This window comes from Arachis hypogaea, chromosome 11, assembly GCF_003086295.3.
Source record: "Arachis hypogaea cultivar Tifrunner chromosome 11, arahy.Tifrunner.gnm2.J5K5, whole genome shotgun sequence".
In the NCBI taxonomy this organism is placed as follows: Eukaryota; Viridiplantae; Streptophyta; class Magnoliopsida; order Fabales; family Fabaceae; genus Arachis; species Arachis hypogaea.
Window position 1 is genome coordinate 134,593,812 of NC_092046.1, and position 21,232 is coordinate 134,615,043.

Consider the following 21,232-nt stretch of genomic DNA (forward strand, 5'->3'; position numbering starts at 1 on the left):
CCAAGTTTGTTTTGGCAGATGATACTTGATTCATCTCTTTATCCCCTCAAATTGGTTTCCCTTTCAAATAAGTGATTCAAATATTGGAATCATTTTTTCATTGTATTTTTTGTTTTATCTATTTCTTCCACTATCTTTGAAGAAAAAATTTACTCAAGTGATTGGTTTTTCAACACAGGGCATGAGTATCAAGTAGCAATCATCCAGTAGTTTTGTATTGAAAGATGACAGAGCTGCATGTCTTCAAATTTTACTAGCCAAACAAAACTCCCGCACAAGAAGTCCGTCAAACTGCATCAAGTTACTCATCTACGGCACGAAGTCATTAATATGGATTAGTGGTAAAAATAAATTTAGATATTTTAGGGTTATATTCCATAATCATCTTTATACTAAACAAAATATTATTATCCACCAACACATTCTAAGTATGTTTTGTATAATCAATACGAAATGATACATTATTTAGATTGGTATATTATTTTTTGTGTATATGAAAACCTTATACAAAATGATACACGTTAGTTACTTTCTTATTGTCTTCAATGCTATGAGCTCCAACAAGGCAATAATATTGAAAGAATCCTGATGTTAGGCATTTGGTATCAGTAAAAGGAGATGAGATTCTACTCCCTGCAGTTAAAATTTCTAATACAAGTCATGGCTTTTACTACAAGTATACAACAATACCACATCTCAATGGAAGAAGGAAGAGACAAAGACTGTCATGATGTGTGGTTTTCATATTCCTATTGCATCAAGCAACTGGGAATGTTGAGACACTGAAACTAGCGAATTTGCTACAATTGCGCCACTGGCAGCAACGGCTGGGACCCCAATGCCAGGAAAGGTGGAGTCTCCGCAACAGAAGAGGTGTGGGATGGGTGTTGAATGGCCAGGAAATGTTTCTTTGCCAGCTTGCAGTGCTGGTCCATATGTTCCTCTGTTCCTTCTAAGAAACCTTTCATGTGTCAGTGGACTTCCAACTAATTTCACTTCACATTTCTCCCTCTTGAAGCCTTCACCAAGGGCTCGCTCCACAGCTTTCCACATTACCTCTGATCTCTCAGCTTTGAGCTTTCTATATTCAGCACTTGTACGATCAAGTCCTTCCCACAACTCAAATGGTTCAGTTCCTGGCATATAAGCATGTAACACATGTTTCCCAGGGGGTGCCAGATTAGGACTAAGCACACTGGGTACTGATATCAGCACTACATTCTGGTCAGCATCAACACCTCTTCCCCAGTCATTTACAACTATGTGATGAATCCCCAGATCATCGCGGATACCCTGCTCAATCAAAATATTGTTGTGACTTGTGACACTGACAATGCTATCCACAGCTTCAAGCTTAAAATAAATCAGAAACAGAAAGGCTGGCAAACCTCAGCATCAAATCCCAAATGGAGATGCATGAACGATTCACATTGAGGGGTGGATTTAATCCTATCTGAGTAAGACTTTGGAATAACTTCTTTAGGAAGCAAATTCAAAGTGTCCCACATTGATGCATTGCTTACAACAGCCTTTTTAGCTCGTATAAACTGCACAATGCATAATAAATATTATACCCATATACCTCAGTTTACCTAACTAAGGTTGATCTCTTGCGCCTATTCTTTTAGTCATATACTTACTTGACCACTTCTCAGTTTGACTCCAACGGCTCTGCCATTTTCAACAACAATTTTTTCCACATGACTCCGAAGAGAAATCCGTCCACCAAATTTCTCGAGTCCTCGTATAAGAGCATCAACAATAGCAGCAGTTCCATCAAGGGGGTATTCTAGACAGCATCCTGGTTTGTACCATTCTGCAAACATATAAATCTGAAAAGTTTGGGGAAAATAGCCGTTTAGACATCAACACAAAAAACTGTTATTGGTAAAATTCTTGTGATAGCAGGAAACATTTAGTAGTTACCATCTCAGCAGAGAGTATACCATTAGTTTTGACCCCTGCAAGCAAGAATGCCAGTAGGTCAATCCAATTCCTTATGAAAGGATCTTTCAGTTCCAATCCATCAAGTACTTCCGAGAATGGTCTGAGAAGTTTTGTGGCCCCAAGAGCACCCTGAGGTCCCATTTGAACAAAGGATTTTATGAGAGAAGGAGCATATCTAGCTGCTGCAGTCGAAAGAACACCCAAATCTCCTCGAATAGATAGAGGAGGAAGCGCCATTGCTGCTGTTGAAAGTGGAAGTACAGCATCCTGTCAAGAAAGTTATAAAAATTTTCTATTGTCAAGCTTATCAACTCTCGAACATTGTTTGCATAGAAAAGCAGAATGTTAGAACTTACCAGAAGTTTCTTCCATTCTTGAACAGCATTTGGACCTGCATACTTCTCAAGGTCCTGCAAATAACTGAGGTAATTAGTAGAAATCAAAACAAATTAAGCAGCTAGGAATGAGATGAATATGCAAGTTCCTTCCACCTTAAAAAATTCCGTAGGCCCTATTCTTGACAAGAATTCACCTTCGGGGATGTAGACCATCCATGAATCATAAGTGGCACATGGGAGAGACTCGCCCAATGCATCTAGAACCTGGGCAAGAGGATTAGCCTGAGGACCCCTTGATTGCAATCCAGAGAATAAAGATGGACCAGAATCAAACTTGTAGCCTTTGATATCAAAAGAATGGGCAGCCCCGCCGGGCTGGTCATGGCTTTCGACGACAACCACATCCTGCTCGTATCTTGCCAGAAGTGCTGCACAGCACAGTCCGCCTATCCCGCTTCCAACCACCACAACATCAGCCTCTGCTGTAACCGTGGCCGTGGTTGAAGGAGGAGAGGAAGATGCCACCTGCACCTTCCACTTGGATGAGGATACTCTCTCACTCGGAACAAGAGGAAGACCAGGAGGAGGATATCGTAACGATCCAACTCCCATCATCATATTCATGGTGGATTTGATGATATTCTTTGTAACTTCCTCATCCAAACTTCAACCTCGCTCTTCCTTCCCAAATCTCACTCCTCACTCACTCCCCTTTAGATTTCTAGTTGTTAAATTAGCCACGTCACCAGACTTTTTGTGTGTGTGACATTTTTGGACTCCTCCAAAATTATTAACTACTTCACAAATACCATGCTATCTATACCCCTCAATGCGGGAAGCACAAACGTCATATCAATATATCATGATTTCTTTTCTTTTTAGTAGTTTTAACTTTTAAAAGAGAGTGAAGAGTTAAAATGGAAAAATAAAAAAAGAAAAAATGACTTTAGTTCTTTATTTTATTTCCAATTCTTTATATTTCTAGCTGATGGCTCACATTGGTATTTACTATTTATAACATCAGGAAGTTATGATTATGACGTTAAATTTGTTAAATTCTTAAAATATAATATTGATATATTAAAAATAAGTCATCATGCATTTAAATATATATGCCATCTAATTTATTTTTAATATATATTTTATATAAGTAGTTAATTTTTTGCAAACTTAGCATAATTGTTTTACAAACTATAGTATTAATATATCTTAATATTTATGAGATATAACGTTCTATATTTCTAATTTATAAAATTTAAAATATTAACATAAATATGACAAGTGAAAAAGTATCTTGTGCTAATATCACTTACATGAATGGTTGTTAATATAATTTACCTCTAATAAATTTGTTATTCTATTAAATTATTTTCAAGTTTAAAGTATTGACATCAAATTATTTTTATTCAATAAAAAATTAATATTGTCTAATTTTAAATTAATATATGTTAAGAATAAAAAGAAAAAAAAATCAATACTTATAATATAAAAATATTGTGTGTATATTAAAATTAACAATTATATTTGTAATATTATTTAATTTATTATATATTTTATATTTTATATTTTAATATATATTTTATAGTAATAACTAATTTTAGTGGATACCACATGACGTGTTTGCATAATTGCATATGATAACAGGAATAATAAGTCTTGTTAATTAGCACGGAACACTAAAAAGAAAGAATGTTGTGATTTTTATTAGTACTCTAGCCTTGTAAATGACTTTAGTTAAGATGGCATGGCTTGCACTTAGGTATGCCGGCTAATTGGCTAGAGGTTAAAAGCGCGAAATAGAGGCATGTCCTAGCAAAAAGGAGGAAGGAAAATAAATAGGCAAAAAAGTTCAAATCGCAATCGCATGAGAGAGAGTGTATGAGAGTGTGCAGGTGCAGCGGCCAGCACAGGCACATCAGATGACGGTGATTTAATTTCGATTTGGTTGGGAGTCCTTTCATTCTTTGTTTCAATTTCATTTCATTGACGCAAAAACCATATAACTAAAAACCGAAATAAAAGGAAACGCACCGCAAATCTGGGCGGAAACCTAAGTGAGTCTGTGCAGATCAGATCATAGTGAGATCCGTTTGGGTGTTGGAATCGCATCCGAATCCAATGGAAGCAATCGAAGAATTGTATCAGCTCTCTGATTCCATGCGCCAGGCCTCCTCCGTCCTCGCCGACGACGATCCCGACGACCCCGCCACCTCTAAGCGCCCTTCCACCTTCCTCAACGTCGTTGCCCTCGGCAATGTCGTAAGTTTCTCCGATCCGCTTCTCGCCATTTCCAATTACGTATCTCTCTGTGCAATATGCAATGCTTCCATTTCATAATCTGTCTGAGAATTTGAGTGCCACGCTCTCACACACTTTACGCTTCTCTGTATAACAATCCAGTATTCCTTTATTGTTTAATCATTTCGTCGATTGATGTCTATGTATCGGATCGGATCCATTTTGTTAAACTAATAACGAAGCAAATTGTGGTGGTGGATCAGGGTGCTGGCAAATCTGCTGTCTTGAATAGCTTGATTGGACATCCTGTTTTGGTAACTGCTTCATTCCTATTTGCTATTTCCGTTACTCTTTGTTTGCTGAATGGGATTTTTTGTACCAATAACTGAACCATTGGCGTTGCCAGCCTACTGGCGAAAATGGTGCAACCAGAGCTCCCATAAGCATCGAATTGAACAGGGACGGCTCTTTAAGCAGCAAGTCCATCATCCTGCAAATTGACAATAAATCTCAACAGGTTTCTGCGAGTAAGAACTTAAGCTCATTATCTATTCATTTTGAAATGTGGTTCATGTGTCTCTCTTAACACTTAAACATCTACCCCCCCCCCTCCCCCCTTCTCCCTGTAAAAGAAATTCTACAAGCATTCTTTGTTCCTATCATCTTTCTGATTCATTGTCTTGTTTTCCTCTCATAGGTGCCCTTCGGCATTCTCTACAGGATAGACTAAGCAAAGGATCATCAGGTAGGAGCCGTGATGAAATATATCTGAAACTTCGAACCAGTACAGGTAGGCCAGGATCACTTGTAGTCCCACTTCCTTTATGCATGAATACATTCTACCATTGAATACTTGCTTTCAATGTGTTAATATAAAAATTCTGTTTATGTTAGTTAGGGCACACTGGAGTTAGTCTTATGGTATTATGCTCAATACTATAATTTCCAATTTATTATGATCTCATGTTCTCTCAACACCCTCCTCCCGGCCCCAACCCTCTTTCCCTTTCTTTGGAAGCTCAAACACAGAAATGCTTACATTACATGCATTAGCAATGTGAGACTTACACCTTAGTTCTGTTCTGAAATTCTACAGCACCGCCACTGAAATTGATTGACTTACCTGGATTGGACCAGCGGATTATGGATGACAAAGCAGTGAGTAGTTTTAAATTATATTCTCCTTTAGTCCTAGTTTGAGATTCATCAAATATGTTCTGGCAATTACACCTGTATTCTCCATTGAGGGTGGTGTATGTTTAATGTTAGTTATATCTTGAGTCAGATGTTTTCTTCTTCTCGTATACTTTCTTTGAAGAACAGTGTAATGTCTTCATGTTTTTCATCTTCAGATCAGTGAATATGTGGAGCACAATGATGCTATATTGCTGGTAGTCATTCCTGCTTCTCAGGCACCAGAAATTTCTGCATCACGAGCCCTCAGAGTGGCAAAGGAGTATGATGCAGAATGTATGTTTTAAGCTCTTCTTGCTTTGTATTATCCTGTCACCTCATCTCAAATTTATAGCTATTTGTTAGATACATAAAATCAATCTTGAGACTCCATTTAAGAACTTAAACTTTTTAAAGAGTTGGTCCTAGATGTAGCATCATTACCTTTTTGACAACGAGGTTAAGAGTTTGATCCTTGGGTATATGTATATCTTAAATGAATGAGTTCTAGCAGAAACCAGATTAAGCCTCTGCATTGTCAACTCTAAGCCCAAAGGGAATTTCTTGAGGTCATGTTAGTGATGTTTTGCCATTCAAGAATCTCCATTAACAGTTTAAGTATTTAGGAAAGAGGGCACCTAACACCATTAAACCGCTTAATTTTAGAAACTTCATCGTTATGTTTACCTAATCATAAACTCATGGTAATGTTTCCTTTAACTAGTTTTTTCTTGGGGTTTTCAATTGTAGCCACTAGAACAGTTGGTGTTATCAGTAAAATTGATCAGGCTGCTGCAGAACCAAAAGCTCTTGCAGCAGTGCAGGCTCTCCTATTGAACCAGGGACCCCCCAAAACATCTGATATTCCATGGGTTGCTTTGATTGGCCAATCTGTATCTATAGCTTCTGCACAGTCTGGGAGTGCAGCATCTGAGAACTCTTTGGAAACTGCTTGGCGAGCAGAGACTGAAAGTTTGAAATCAATATTGACTGGAGCTCCTCAAAACAAGCTTGGGAGAGTTGCCTTGGTTGAGTCTCTTGCTGGACAGATTCGCAACCGCATGAAACTAAGGCTTCCAACTCTTCTCACTGGGTACTTAGTTTTTGCTAGCTTATGTTTCCTTGTTTAGTATAAATGTCATATTTCCCAGCAAGGAACAGGATTAAGGGAGACTGAGCATGCTGTGTAACATGAAAATGGATAATGACTGCAAAGGGAGTGAACATTCAATTTAACAGTGATGAAAAATCACATTGTTAAACTTAGATTTATACTACTAATTATCTGTAAAATGCATTTATAATTAATAACAAATGGCTCACTTCGGAGTGTGTTGTTTAATTTTATTAAGTTGGCTTGGGGTTTTGAGTGGCTTCAAAAACTATGATGATCCTTTGCTAAAAATAAAAATGCTGCAGGCTGCAGGGCAAGTCTCAAATTGTTCAGGACGAGTTAGTGAAGCTTGGTGAGCAAATGGTTAGTACATCCGAAGGTACTCGGGCTTTAGCTTTGGAGTTGTGTCGTGAGTTTGAGGAGAAGTTTCTCCAACATCTTACTGGGGGCGAGGTTAGTAGTTTTCATTATCTATTTTTCACACCTTCAAGGATGCATAGTATTTTATTATGTAGTATTTTTTGGGAAAACTGGATATACCAAAGATTTTGGAGCTATTTATCATGTACCCTTTTAGAGGATTTGAGATTAGTAAAATTTGCAAGGTCCTTTGATATGGGCAATTTATGTAGTGAGTGGTGTTTTCAGATCTAAATGAGTGCAAGATTCTACGATCAGGAATTGGATTCCACAGTTTTTCAGTACCAGAATTCTATCTTTGTCTTCATCCAATTTTCTGCTGTTGATTTCCCTACAGGGTAATGGTTGGAAAGTTGTGGCCAGTTTTGAAGGGAATTTTCCTAACAGAATTAAGCAACTTCCTATTGACAGACACTTCGACATAAATAATGTCAAGAGGGTAAATCTTGAACTCAATTCCTCATATTCTCTTATGGTGCTTACTTCTTATTTATCCCATTTTTGTTTATGTCAGATTGTTCTAGAAGCAGACGGCTATCAGCCTTATCTAATCTCTCCAGAGAAAGGTTTGAGGTCCTTAATAAAAGGTGTTCTTGATTTGGCAAAGGAGCCATCGCGCCTATGTGTAGATGAGGTATGCATCTAACGAATTGTTCCTTTTGTTTCTGGAGATATTAAGTCTTCAAAGGATAGTCCAATAAAAATAACTTGGGGACAGACCTGTCTAGAGATTTAGCCTTAGGGGGTATTGTACTAGGGTCAACCTTCAAAGCTGGACTTCTATTTGGGTACAGATCTGTATGCCCTAATGAATATTTGTCCTCCTTTTCCCATGTCACATTAGTTGCTGTAGCCATTGTCGGAACATTTGGGTCAGAAAGCAAATTGTCTTGTGCATCAGAACAATATATGTGTAAAGATTATGAAGTCCCGGCAAATGGTCAATATGTTTTGGGAGCATAATGTATTTTCATATTAACTGGGCCATTTATTTGTTTTAACCTGTACTCATAGAGATATGTCAATTTCCTTGGCTGGTTTGCTAATTTGATATCATCACATGGACACTGCAATTTTGGTAGACTTCTTATAAACTAATTTAAAATCCCATCTTGTGTTTCTACTGAGCTTTTTACTGAGATTATTTATAACTACCATTTAGGTACATCGTGTGCTTGTGGATCTAGTTTCTGCTGCTGCAAATGCCACTCCTGGGCTTGGAAGATATCCTCCATTTAAGAGAGAGGTAACACAAATGTTAAGGCATAGGATAGCTCTTGTCTAGCAGACCTCTTATCTCTGCCTTGTATTATTCTTCTCTCCAACTTAATAAAATTATTCTTTTTTTCAAAATAAATAAATAAATACAAGGCATAATATCATTTTAGTTGAACTCCCTATCGGATAAGTTGGGAAATTCGAACTACGATTCCTGCTAGTATTTTTTTTGTTTATATTATTGTATATAGAATCTTTCATTCTCCTATCTTCTTGTATCATTCTTTGTCTCTTTTTCTTTTATCCAAAATAAAGGAAATCTGCCATTATCATTGTATTAAGAACTAATTGGCTCATTGCAAATTTTTTTTACCAGATTGTGGCAATAGCAAGTTCTGCCCTTGAGAAATTTAAAAATGAATCCAAAACGATGGTGGTTGCACTAGTTGATATGGAGCGTGCATTTGTTCCTCCCCAGCACTTCATTCGTTTAGTGCAGAGACGGTATGTTCAATATATGAAACTTTTTGTATCTCCATTTGTGGATTCATAATCTATGCTCTTTGATGGGATAATGCATGAATTAAACATTGAGGTAGAATGTGCAACTCCTTACATTCACTACCATTGTCTTGGTATATATATATGTATGGCTTATGGAATTGCTGTGTGATTGAAATGGGATGCTGGGATTGAGAAGATATTTAGGATTCTAAAGATTTGAATCTGTTGACTTACCTGATTGTAGTCTTCCCAAGTATATGACATTTATGATTTGCTATGTTCTAGCTGCCTCCTGACAAGGGTAGAAAATAACATTTTAAGTCTAGTCCCGGTAATTGAGTTTGCCAGCCTCCCAACTGTCAATGTCTTGCAAATTGGTGGAAAGTGATTCTGTGAATTGGGGAATCAATCCTCTTAGATGATTGTTCCTCTATTAGTAATGAGATTCCCCCCCCCCCCCCCCCCCCAAACAACTCTTTCCTCCTCCTCCCAGTACATGATAAATACAATAGTGCATTTGATATCAAATGTCAGCTTTTATTCTATGCTGATAAAAATGTGCTGAAACCTGGTATTCATTGCATTCTCTGTTAATACTAAGCCAAACCAATATTCGTTGGTTCTTCTAATTCAAGTCTTATGTTTCTAATGTTCATTATCGAGTATCCATCTAAGTAATTATCATTGACTTCATGCCTAAGACTTATAGTTGCCCATAATTAGTGGCTTAGTTATTGAGAATTCTAAATATATGTGAATGGTTGTTTAGCCATTTTAATGAGTTTTTACTAATATGTCCAGGCATTAAGCTATTAGAGGGTATAGTTGCATCGATTGATAACTTTCAAAATCTACATTTCTGTGGGCCCAATCGAGGGTTATATGACTAGCTGAAGTTTATGTTGTATACCTTATTGGATATCATGATAGCGTTATAATATAATCTATGTTTAATTACTCTGGAGGTTCCTATATTTTAGCCCAATTTTCAATTAGATTTCTATAGTTTCAAAGTTTCTAATACAGTCCTTATAGTGTATAAAAATTTTGAATAATTAAAAAAATGTCACATCTCACGCTTGCATGCTGAAAGAGAGATATATTGATCTCTTCCCCCTCTTAATCATGAAAAATTGGGTGGGGGGGGATTGTGTGCTTCTGATTCATTGTATGGTTATGAGAGTGGTTGGTTAAATAATATTAATGAAATCTCCATCTAACTTGACCTTCTTTTTATTTTTTTTGTAATATTAGTTGAAAGTAGGGAGTTGAATTTCTCTTACGCTACAGCGACTTGATTAAACTTTTAAACTATAGGAACTTAACTGAAAATTGAATAAAACTGTTGGGACTTACAAAGTTATTAAGCCTATAATATACTATGCATATACACACACCAAAATTAACTGTCACACCATCTGATTGAAGCTGTATTTATTTAACTTTCATATTTTTTAATGGCTCCAACTAATTTTATTAGAATGGAAAGACAACGCCGAGAAGAGGAGCTAAAGAACCGGTCATCCAAAAAGGCAACTGATGCAGAACAGTCAATTCTGAGTAGGGTGCGGGATTATTTACATTGGAAAAATTTACAGACTTGAATTTGTTACTATCATATGATAGTTTAGAATTTTCTATTTTTCTAAATACATGCAAGATACATCTACTCTTTCCTTTTCCAGGCAACTAGTCCTCAACAAAGTGGAGGAAACTTAAAATCAATGAAAGAGAAGTCCAATCAGCCTGACAAAGATATACAAGAGCCATCGAGCTTAAAGACTGCTGGGCCCGATGGGGAGATAACGGCAGGTTTTTTTATTTTCATCCTAAAATTTGCATTTTGCACCTAATATTATTAAGGATTCTGTTGCATAATTATTAACCTGGTGGCTTCCTCCTTTTCTTTTATGATTTCCTCTTTTCCCATCCTAGAACTGGATCTTCAGTATTCATGTCAGTCAAAACAGTTACCTCCCTTAATTTTGTGGTGGTCATTCTTATCATATATAACTTGCAATAGTTGGATTTTCCCCCCCCAAATATTGTTGGGCAAGCCTTGGATGAGGCTGATTTTTAAATCACTAAATTAGTCATACGCAGATTGTACTGGAGATCATTTGAACAGACAGCATCACTGAAGAAGCAGAGAAAAATTTGAGAGGATTCTTTTCATTTTCAGTCTGTTTAATGAATACAAACGAGAAAAACAATATTATCGTGTTATATCTCCAGTTATAGATATACAATAAGCTTTTATTGCAAATATCATAAAAGTTATTCACTATTTTCTAATATTCATAGAATCTCTGGATCATGTGTTAATGAAAGTTTCTAAGCCTACCTTATCTATTTCCATCTCCCTGTTTTAAAGTTAGGTGTTATGTCTTTCTAAGTTACGTGTTTAGTACTTTGAATTAACTTCTGTAATCACCCCTCAATGCAGGATATATGTTGAAAAAAAGCGGAAAGGGTAGTGGTTGGAGTAGAAGATGGTTTGTCTTAAACGAGAAGAGTGGCAAGGTTTGTAAATTATGTTGTTCAAATCTCTAATTTTGAATCAGAACAAGCTAGCATCATCTAATAATGTGATTTAAAAGTTAAAAGTTGAAAGAGTTAGTTCAAGCACTTAACCGTCCAACATAATGACTTGTTGCTTCACAGAATTGGTTTTCCTACTTTTATGTATGTAAGATATGTAATTGCTATTGGGCTTGAAATGGAGATACTAGATAATACACAGGGCCACTCTAGTTTGTTCAAAATTACATGTTTTAATTGAGAATAGAGTTACAAAATTCGAACTCTTTACCATTGGTCATGGGGTTTTAATACCATGTCAAGGGCTGACTCTTTTGAAAACTTAAACTATAGACGAAGGATAATTATTGTTTTTATGCCTCTAAGTGGGTCCTTGATTTGTTTTTAAGTTTCTTTTTCCCCCTCTTAAAATGAGCCTATATGGACAGGAACCTTGAATATGTTTTGCCTTCAAAAAGTTTCTATATTGTTTTTGGTTTATCCTTTTTCCCCTTCCAGTGCTTCAACTATTGGATTGATATGATGACCTGAATAATTAAGCTCAAAGGTCATATGTCTCTTGCCTAGGACCTCCAATTGTTAAGGCTATTATTCATTTTTTGCAAAAATATAGTATCATACAAATTGATTTAAATATGCTTTGTATTTCCAGCTTGGTTACACCAAGAAACAAGAGGAGAAACATTTCCGGGGAGTCATTACATTAGAGGTATGGACCTTCTTGAATTTATGTTACTAACTTCAATATTAACTGTTTTGGGAAAAATTGAGATAAATAACCGCATATAGAGATTGTGTGATGTGTGACTGACCAGTTTCAAAAAGTTCAAAGTAAATGTTGAACTGTGTGGTTATGTTGTCCTTCCTTATAGATATTGTTTCATGGTTGTCAAACTCCCTTTATGTCGTGTGAATGTTTTTTTACCTTCATGTCTATAGTGGCATATCGTCATGATTTGAGTGAGTGCTTCATTTAATTAGAGCTTGAATTTGATCCAAGAGGGAATATTCAATAGATCTTAAGTGTGGTGATTCATCTATTGCTTTTGTCTTCTGAATGTCATGATCAGGAATGCAACATTGAGGAACTTTCTGAAGATGATGAAGCCCCTGCAAAGAGTTCTAAGGATAAGAAGTCCAACGGACCTGATTCTGGAAAAACATCAAACCTTACTTTCAAGATAACAAATAAGGTCCCCTATAAAACTGTCATGAAAGGTAATCACTCATTCTAGTTTATTAATTCTCTCCCAGTTCTCTTAAATCCATCTTCAGATCTGAACAATGCTGGGATTGTCCTAATGTTTAAAATGCATTTTGCAGCTCAAAGCACAGTTTTGTTAAAGGCTGAGAGCATGGCAGATAAGGTTGAGTGGATCAACAAGCTAAGAAATGTTGCACAGTCTAAAGGTGGTCAAGTCATCGGTGAGCAGGGTTTTCCTATGCGACAGAGTCTTTCTGATGGTTCCCTTGTAAGGAATTTTTTCTCTTTTTTGCTAGAATCTTTTTCTCATGAACATATTTCATTGGATAGTCCAATTTTGCTTACATTTCTTCTCAAGTTTGGGATTTATGTGTTGGATACAAAAAGTTTCCTTTGACAGCCTCCTCCTTTGAAGTAGATATTTGTGTGCAAATAACTCATTGCTTTTGGAACTTAGGGTCTTTTTTTGGAGTGCTGTTAACTTTTCTGATAGTTACAAACACAGACCACTTTCTAGTTAATTGAGAACTTGCTCTTGTAGGATACTATGGCTAGAAAACCTGCAGACCCAGAAGAGGAACTTAGATGGATGTCTCAAGAAGTGCGTGGTTATGTTGAAGCTGTTCTTAACAGCCTTGCTGCTAATGTCCCAAAAGTGAGTTTACTTTGATTGTTCAGTTTTTTTTTTTTTTTTTTGGCTGTCTGTGAGATTAGTTAGTTTTGGTTGGGCAGGCAGTTGTGCTTTGTCAAGTAGAGAAAGCCAAAGAAGACATGCTTAACCAGTTATACAGTTCCATCAGGTTAGTGCATTCTCCAAGCATGTTATGGTCTGATAATTGTCAAGTACATTGCTTCTTAGCTTGTTTTTTATTTATAATGTAATGGGCTGCCATTATTCGTATACCTTGAAGATCAGGGCAGAGACACTGTGGGAATATACAAGGAGGATAAAATTTCATGGTGGTGGATAGCGAGTTCAGTATGTTTGGTTGGCAAAGAATGCTTATACCTTTTGAGGATATTTGTTAGAGCTTATACTTGTTGTGGGATAAGGTTGAAGCAGAATGTGTGTATCTTTAAGGATATTCTTTAGACCTTAGATTCGAGCTCTAGGACTATACTTTTGGTGACCCTGAGGTGTTTTTCCTGTGATAATTACATCTGATATGTTAGACTGGGCACGTTGCTGCACTTTTTGTTTTGGTTTTCCATGCTTGTTCTTTTATCTGTGCTAGAATTGTGATATCTAACATCCTCTAGTTGTATTCATTATCATTTCTCTCTAATGAAATATCATTTAATTAAAAAATATATATAATATGAATCTTTTACATATTTTTTTACCTAACCACTATACTCATTCACAATTACTATTCACAAATTGAACATTTGATGGTGAAAAAACATGTTTTCCTCCCTCCATTTATTTTATTCAATTTGGTTGACAGTGCTCAAAGCTCAGCTAAAATTGAGGAGCTGCTCCAGGAGGACCAAAATGTCAAGCGCAAAAGGGAGCGTGTTCAGAAACAGTCTTCGCTTCTTTCGAAACTAACTAGGCAACTTGGCATCCACGACAACAGAGCGGCTGCAGCCTCCACTTGGTCTGATGGAGGGAGTGCAATAGGTAATGTCTGCAAACTTGCCTGAGGTGCATTTTTGAAGTTGTTCAACAAGTTATATTGTATTCACTTTTCATTTTCAGGAAAGATTAAGTTGTAGTATCAAGTATTTGGAAAAAATTCCAAGTTTTTTCTTTTTCGAAGAAAACATGGATGACTAGGTTTATAAAATGTTAGAATTCATAGCCGTTCCTGTATCGTGATGAATGCAAACTTCCAATGTTCACTATCAGATAGTATCTGAATATTCATCAGTTAAATCTATATTTTTGTATATCATTTCATTTACATTTATGTAGTTCTAACAAACATATTTATGCAGAAAGTAGCCCAAGAACCTCTGGAGCCTCCTCAGGTGATGATTGGAGGTCTGCATTTGATGCTGCTGCTAATGGTCCCAGTGACTTGCCATCTAGGTATGGTTCTGGTGGTCATAGTAGACGTTACAGTGACCCGTCCCAAAATGGCGATTTGAGCTCAGGGTCAAATTCTGGAAGTCGCCGGACACCTACTCGATTGCCACCAGCCCCTCCGCCATCTGGTTCAAGATATTAGATAAACCATGGTTTTCATCAAGATTATGCATTCTTGTTGTCTGGACGCATTCAGTTTTTCTTGCTTTTATTTCGAGACTGTTCCACACCCCCTCTCTAAGTAACATAGTGGAATGTTATAGGCTTGTAGATAAGTATTGATTTGCAGTCATCTTAGCATGCGTCCAATTTTATTCCCTTACTGGGTATGTGGGGGCAATGTTGGGTAAGATGATATTGTCTTCCCAACATTTTTTTTCCAAAAAAAAAAGAATACAGATGTAATTGTTTTGTATCTATGTGATTATCGGCAGTTATATCATTTGTCCATCAATCGTGATTGCTTTTATTCTGATTTTTCATTTAAGCACAAATCTCTTTTCTTGTTTAGAGTCAAGTAGTATATTACTGGAAGTAATAAATTTTTATTTGTCAAGAATGGGTCCTGTTCACTTGGTAGTGGAAATTTTTAAAGTTTAATTTTGATGTATTGACTGTGTGAACGGTTATTTAAAAAAATAAATGTGATTGTATAATTGTATAAAATATTTTATATTGTTAATGTATTAAAATTAAACTCAAATTTCAATTCTATTTTTTTTTCAATTATTGTAAACATTCTGTTTGATTTAAAATTAACTCAATTCAAATACGTCTAAAAGGAAAAGGATTTATCATTTCAAACACACCCTATGTGAAATTGTTGTCCTTATTCTTGGTGTCAAAGCCACTAGAACTCTAGAAGTGATATAATAGTGAAGTGGCTTCAGTAAGTCAAATAAAAATTAAAAAAAAAAATACAATTTTTGGGGCACTTTCACTTTGGTCGTGGGTGTTAATTCAGTTGTAGCAATCAAATCAAGTATCAGGAGTTGTGGTTATAATATGAGGTTCTCATTGTTGGCGACGTGGCAAAGTAACGTTCGGGAGAAGAGAAGTTGCAATGGCAGTGTGCGGCAGCGTTATCGTGAGATGCTGCATTCCTCCTTCCCCATTTCTCGGCCGCAGATTCGACTTGTCGGAGAAGGAGAAGAAGCCATCCTCATTCTCATGCACCGTTGCCACTAGTAGAATCACTGCACTCTTTTGGGGATTTGGCAGAAAAACCAACTCCACGCAAATCCAACAACAACAACAACAACAACAACAACTATTCACTCTCACAGCGCCAGAGCCAGAAGGCACTAACAATAACAAAGTGATAAGTGTATCGGTTCTGTCTTCAATCTCAGAGGTTGCAGCCGCTGAATGGGACGCGTGCGCGGTGGATGCCACTGCCCCCGGCAAGTTCAATCCCTTTGTGACCCACGCCTTCCTCTCCACCTTGGAGACCTCCGGCTCCGCCGTCGCCCAAACCGGTTGGACCCCGCACCACGTGGTGGCCCGGGACGAGTCGTCCTCCTCCCGCCCCGTGGTGGCCGCCGTTCCCCTCTACCTGAAAAGCCACTCGTACGGCGAGTTCGTGTTCGATCACTCCTGGGCCAATGCATACTATTCGTACGGATCCAGGTATTACCCGAAGCTGCAATGCTGTGTCCCCTTCAGTCCCGTGACGGGGCCAAGAATCTTGCTCCGCGATACTCCCTTCAAGAGTGAAACCTTTGACATCCTCCTCTCTGCCATGAAGGATATCGCTGCCAAGTCTCAGATTTCGTCCTTGCATGTTACTTTCCCCACTGAGAGTGAGTGCCTTCAACTCAGCCAAAAAGGGTTCTTGCCCAGGATTGGAATGCAGTACCACTGGAAAAACCGCAACTACAAAAAGTGAGTCATCCAAGCATTTCTTTTAGGGTTTAGGGTTTAGGATATCTGGGCCTGTGAAGATGCATGCAAATATGCAATATAAGTTCGTAGCATTGGTCAATATTCCATACAATTATTTTTTGTTGGCAGGTTTGATGACTTTTTGATGGACATGAAGCAAAGTAAAAGGAAAAATATACGCCAAGAGCGCAAAAAGGTTTGTATTGGTTGCAAAAGCATTTAATGACATGAGAAGAATTTTGTCATATGTTCCTGGATTTGTCATATTATTTGTGTATCTGCAGATCTCAGCCCAGAACTTGATTATGAAAAGGCTCCGGGGTTATGAAATAAAGGTACTTTGCAAGACTTTGATATTTGAAGGATTGCATTTTCTTAACAAGTTAGTCGATATGGTTACTATTGAAGATTTTAAGCATATATTAGTTAGAGAAAATGATTTATGGAAACATTATATTTAACCATATATCATCATGTGTTTTTCTGTCTCATATATTGATGATCTTCTGTTGAACTGGTCTAGGCCAAATGATCTCTGCTGGCAAACTTACAATTGAAAGCAAAACATATTTGAAATCATCCTTTTCTCTTTAATAAATAAGAGGTGCAGAGAAACATGCTCTTAGCAAACTATTCAAAAGTAAAATTGAATTACACATGAATGACATGATGAAATGATGTCTTGATCATGCAATTCTTAACTTAAAAAGTTAGACGGTTTCATCATATAGCTTTTAGTACCTTAGGAAGATATGTCCATAAGAGCATCCGCCCTAATGCTTGTACTCTTTTAATCATTTCATAGCACTGATAACAGTTTAGTTTTGGTGTGTGTTTTTATATATTCTGTTAAAACTTAGTGTCTGTTTCTTGTTATTTGCTAACTCATTATCTCATGTTTATGTAATGGAAGGCAACACATTGGGATTCTTTCTATAATTTCTATCGGAACACAACTGATAACAAGTATGTTTCCTTTGATTGAACCCATCAAATGTGATAAGAACTAATTTTTGCAAGATGGAATTGTTGAAGTAACCACACTTAATAATGCAGCATCCTTTGTCTATTGACAGATGGGGTACTCCATACCTGACACGTGATTTTTTTCATGAGCTGGGGTCAAAAATGGGAGATCAGGTACTACTTGTTGTTGCTGAAGAAGGGGATGAACTAGTTGCTGGTGCCCTAAATCTTATAGGAGGTGATACTTTGTTTGGACGCCTATGGGGATGTCACCCACGAGCTTACTATCCAAGTTTGCATTTTGAAGCATGTTATTACCAGGTTTACATTCTGTGATTTTTTCCCCAAAGTTGTTTTTTGATCTGTTTCCCATATTTTTTGCTTGGTTCTGATTTTATGGTTGGAATATAATGCTAAAGTTTTACATCAGATACTTCTTCCATCGTATCTTTTATGGAATAGACCTTCCCTTTGGCTTCCTGTGGAGTCAGCTTATGCATTTTGTATTTGTATTTCGTAACATTGCAGGCAATCGAAGCAGCTATTGAACTCGATCTTAAAACGGTGGAAGCTGGAGCTCAGGGTGAGCATAAGATTCAGCGAGGGTATCTTCCTGTGACAACTTATAGCTGCCATTACCTTCTTGATGAAGAATTTAGGAGAGCTATAGAAGACTTCTTAATACGTGAAACTTCTCAGGTATGATGAATTTGTTCATGAAGGTAGATTCTTCTAAGTTATTATGCATGTATGCTGCTTAGTGTCTCACCTTTCTTTGTTCACTCTTGTTCTACTACTTCTTATAAAATCATTTTATCAAATGGATCTTGTTCTACTACTTCTTATAAATCATTTTATCAAATGGATCCATTTCTTGCTAATGATATGAAATGTTTGATTGTACAATAAATTTAGTTGATAGATTTTCCTTGCAGAGTAACTGCTAGGATGACATCATATTTGAGTAGTAGGATGTGTTTTTCCTCTTTTAAACATTTGGAGTCAGAGGCCCAAATGTTGAGTGCTGGGATGCAATTTCCATTTTCGTTTTGAGACATATGATAGTGGATTCACCAAAATAACCCTTAATTTAGCAACAAAACAGTAACATGCAATATCCTTATTTAATCTTCACAGAAGGTTTCGAGCCTGGAGGAGTCTTATCTGCCTCCTTTTGTTCTTGTTTTTGATATATCTGAATGATGTCATTTTACATTCATGTTCTTATGGTTCTGAACTCGCGGGCTATGACTTTGACTCTTTTGCCTCTGCAGGTGAAGCTTGTTATGAAGCTGTTGCATGATTCTGGTCCTTTTAAGGAAGGTATCTAATAGAAAGTAAACACTACGGCATGGTGGTAATTTTCATTTGTAAATATGTAAATGGTAATTGTTATCTTGTGAATATTATATCTTGCCAGGAATATCTTATATATGTACAGCTGAATTGATGATCATTAATTAACAAAATACACACATTAGAAAACCTTCGAAATTTTTCTGCGAATGTTTGTCCTAGAGTGCACCCAACCCCTTTATTGCCTTAAAATTGTCAAACTCATTCCTCCAAGATCAACTTCATACATCTTGGTTTAAAACAATGGACCTATATTATATCTTTAGAACAATGTATTTCAATCTGGTTAGTCTTGATAATCTACAGCTCAATTATTTAAAACGAGTAAACGCTTGCTTATTCTCAAGTATGTGAAGATGATTCATTTTAATTATCAATATTATAAAATTATTATATTTTTTCTTTGAAATTAGAGTCTATCAATCATTTTAAGTGTTATTATTATAGATTCATTGATGTGTTATATTAAATGACCTTTACATGTCATATGACCATATGGTATGAAATTTTTAGAAATGAGCTAAATACACTATAGTCTATAGGCCAGTTAGGTAGTGTTTGGGGGTCAAAAATAGAGGCAACAGGACTAAAATTTTTAGTAACAGAGATTGAAATTTTATTAATATTTATTTTCAAAAATATCATGATCTAACTTTTTCATTCTACTCCTTCCACCATCTTTACTTTTGCTACCTCACCTCCATTTTATCCCTAATCTCTCACCTCATCAGTACATTTACTCCCATTAAATAGGATATTAAAACATAAATCAATCATATACATTTTACACTAAATATAATATAGACTTAATTAGTTTTCATCTCTCAATCTTTGTTTTTTAATTTCTCTTTCTCAGTCACAGTCTTTTATTTTTTTCCAAACGCTACTGACACATTACCATCATAGCGTGAGACTAGTGAATGAAAATTGCATGCTATTTATTTATCTATCCATTTATCTATGTTAAATAAATACCAACTCCATCGTTTAACTCTACAACTGAAGAAAAAATATATATTCTCGCAAAATACATTTTCTCTTTTGTGTATGTCTCTCTCTTTTATGTATTACACACGTATATATCACGTTATTATATATAACAACTAAATTACTTAAAAAGACAAGAATTTATCAAAGTGTTTATCTATCTATCTACCTACCGGTAATCAATTAGACTAACTCTAAAACTTAATATAGGTTAATGATAAAGTTGAATTTGCTCACATATAATAATATTTAGATGTATTTAAAATGTCTAAAAAAATATTTTTTCTTTTTTATTAAAATACAATTAAATACAAATGACGTGTGTGAAATATGTATCAGATGAGTGTCGTGTTTGAGTAACAGATAAAACAACTTAACGAAATATTCATGTTTTATAGGGGGATATATATCACAATGTTATAGCCGCTAAACCGCTTATGGAATAAACAAACTATCTTTTCTTTTCTTTTCTTTTTTTGGTTTCGATCTTAGTTAGTGTCTCTACATGTTTCATTACCCGTTATTATTCTTACCAAATGATGTATTCATGCTCTAATATTCCCTAATCAGTTAAATACTTAAATGATCCCGTAAAATATTACGGGAGTAAATGGCAGTATTGGTCAAAATTCAACACATGTAAGCATGTAAAGTTACAAAATAAAGTCACAAGAGCAGCTCATGATCACTCCCAAATTTAGACAACCTGCATGGTGACGACCATTTTTGCTACAAAATACGAAAACTACAGCTTAGCCTCTTCAAGCACTTAATTATACGATGTAAGTGTATAATAAAGTGGGACACCAACTTACAAGAGAGAGGAGAAACCTCAAACATTATTTTGAGGTGCTTTGGATCCATATTAATTTCCACAATAGTTATTTTGAGTTATATTGTTCATGATATTTCCCTCTTGACCATGAAGATCAAGATGGTAAACAAACCTTATGCAAACAACTTTTTTCAATATTAGCTGTTCATTAACAAAATTTCAATAGAAAACTCGTGGACCTTGAGCAAAAAACCAATAAAAATGGACTAAATAATCAAGGGAAGGACTAAACTCACTTGAATGTTCACCCACACCAACAAACTACATTTTCCGACCTAGGGCCTCTAAATATTCAAGTGGAAGATAATCAACGGAAATGAATAACAAAAACAAAAGTTAAAATCATTAAATAATAACCTATTATAAAATGGCGTCGCCCGGACTCGAACCGGAGACCTTCAGTGTGTTAGACTGACGTGATAACCAACTACACCACGACACCTAGATGCAAATCCTTCGAGATTTTTAAATTTTA

At 36.1% G+C, this 21,232-nt stretch overlaps 3 protein-coding genes and 1 non-coding gene across 4 annotated transcripts; 2 read left to right on the forward strand and 2 right to left on the reverse strand.

The window, feature by feature from the left end:
* Window positions 1-574: 574 nt before the first annotated feature.
* Window positions 575-3,155, reverse strand: LOC112722737 (prolycopene isomerase, chloroplastic). Its single transcript, XM_025773870.3, has 6 exons — window positions 2,439-3,155; window positions 2,304-2,357; window positions 1,927-2,214; window positions 1,641-1,832; window positions 1,389-1,547; window positions 575-1,293 (listed from the first exon to the last, which is right to left on the reverse strand). The coding sequence occupies exons 1-6, from the start codon at window positions 2,907-2,909 to the stop codon at window positions 742-744; spliced, it is 1,716 nt and encodes a 571-aa protein (XP_025629655.1). The 5' UTR covers window positions 2,910-3,155; the 3' UTR covers window positions 575-741.
* Window positions 3,156-3,950: 795 nt separating this feature from the next.
* On the forward strand, window positions 3,951-15,183 carry LOC112722736 (dynamin-2A). Its single transcript, XM_025773869.3, has 22 exons — window positions 3,951-4,544; window positions 4,787-4,837; window positions 4,930-5,050; window positions 5,221-5,313; window positions 5,620-5,681; window positions 5,876-5,993; window positions 6,447-6,789; window positions 7,116-7,263; window positions 7,568-7,669; window positions 7,745-7,864; window positions 8,393-8,476; window positions 8,825-8,952; window positions 10,433-10,517; window positions 10,638-10,764; window positions 11,399-11,475; window positions 12,146-12,202; window positions 12,564-12,711; window positions 12,817-12,965; window positions 13,239-13,352; window positions 13,430-13,497; window positions 14,146-14,321; window positions 14,639-15,183. The coding sequence occupies exons 1-22, from the start codon at window positions 4,404-4,406 to the stop codon at window positions 14,869-14,871; spliced, it is 2,745 nt and encodes a 914-aa protein (XP_025629654.1). The 5' UTR covers window positions 3,951-4,403; the 3' UTR covers window positions 14,872-15,183.
* A 375-nt stretch (window positions 15,184-15,558) lies between these two features.
* LOC112722741 (uncharacterized) lies at window positions 15,559-19,073 on the forward strand. Its single transcript, XM_025773871.3, has 7 exons — window positions 15,559-16,613; window positions 16,743-16,809; window positions 16,898-16,948; window positions 17,527-17,579; window positions 17,690-17,900; window positions 18,108-18,278; window positions 18,854-19,073. Exons 1-7 carry the CDS (start codon window positions 15,793-15,795, stop codon window positions 18,908-18,910), a joined length of 1,431 nt encoding a protein of 476 aa, XP_025629656.1. The 5' UTR covers window positions 15,559-15,792; the 3' UTR covers window positions 18,911-19,073.
* Window positions 19,074-21,125: 2,052 nt separating this feature from the next.
* Window positions 21,126-21,199, reverse strand: TRNAV-AAC (transfer RNA valine (anticodon AAC)). Its single transcript has one exon. It is a non-coding gene; the product is annotated as a tRNA-Val (tRNA).
* Between the last annotated feature and the right edge of the window lie 33 nt (window positions 21,200-21,232).

What these genes read in the sequence shown, in the direction of transcription:
- LOC112722737 (XM_025773870.3), bottom strand. Translation starts at nt 2,909, where the DNA reads ATGAATATGATGATGGGAGTTGGATCGTTACGATATCCTCCTCCTGGT. An exon ending in AAGAATGGAAGAAACTTCTG is followed by an intron (nt 2,215 to 2,303) that starts GTAAGTTCTAAC and finishes CTTTCTTGACAG; the next exon opens with GATGCTGTACTTCCACTTTC. An exon ending in GTATACTCTCTGCTGAGATG is followed by an intron (nt 1,833 to 1,926) that starts GTAACTACTAAA and finishes CAAACTTTTCAG; the next exon opens with ATTTATATGTTTGCAGAATG.
- LOC112722736 (XM_025773869.3), top strand. Translation starts at nt 4,404, where the DNA reads ATGGAAGCAATCGAAGAATTGTATCAGCTCTCTGATTCCATGCGCCAG. An exon ending in AACATCTTACTGGGGGCGAG is followed by an intron (nt 7,264 to 7,567) that starts GTTAGTAGTTTT and finishes ATTTCCCTACAG; the next exon opens with GGTAATGGTTGGAAAGTTGT. An exon ending in ATCCTCCATTTAAGAGAGAG is followed by an intron (nt 8,477 to 8,824) that starts GTAACACAAATG and finishes TTTTTTTACCAG; the next exon opens with ATTGTGGCAATAGCAAGTTC.
- LOC112722741 (XM_025773871.3), top strand. Translation starts at nt 15,793, where the DNA reads ATGGCAGTGTGCGGCAGCGTTATCGTGAGATGCTGCATTCCTCCTTCC. An exon ending in TACGCCAAGAGCGCAAAAAG is followed by an intron (nt 16,810 to 16,897) that starts GTTTGTATTGGT and finishes GTGTATCTGCAG; the next exon opens with ATCTCAGCCCAGAACTTGAT. An exon ending in CGGAACACAACTGATAACAA is followed by an intron (nt 17,580 to 17,689) that starts GTATGTTTCCTT and finishes GTCTATTGACAG; the next exon opens with ATGGGGTACTCCATACCTGA.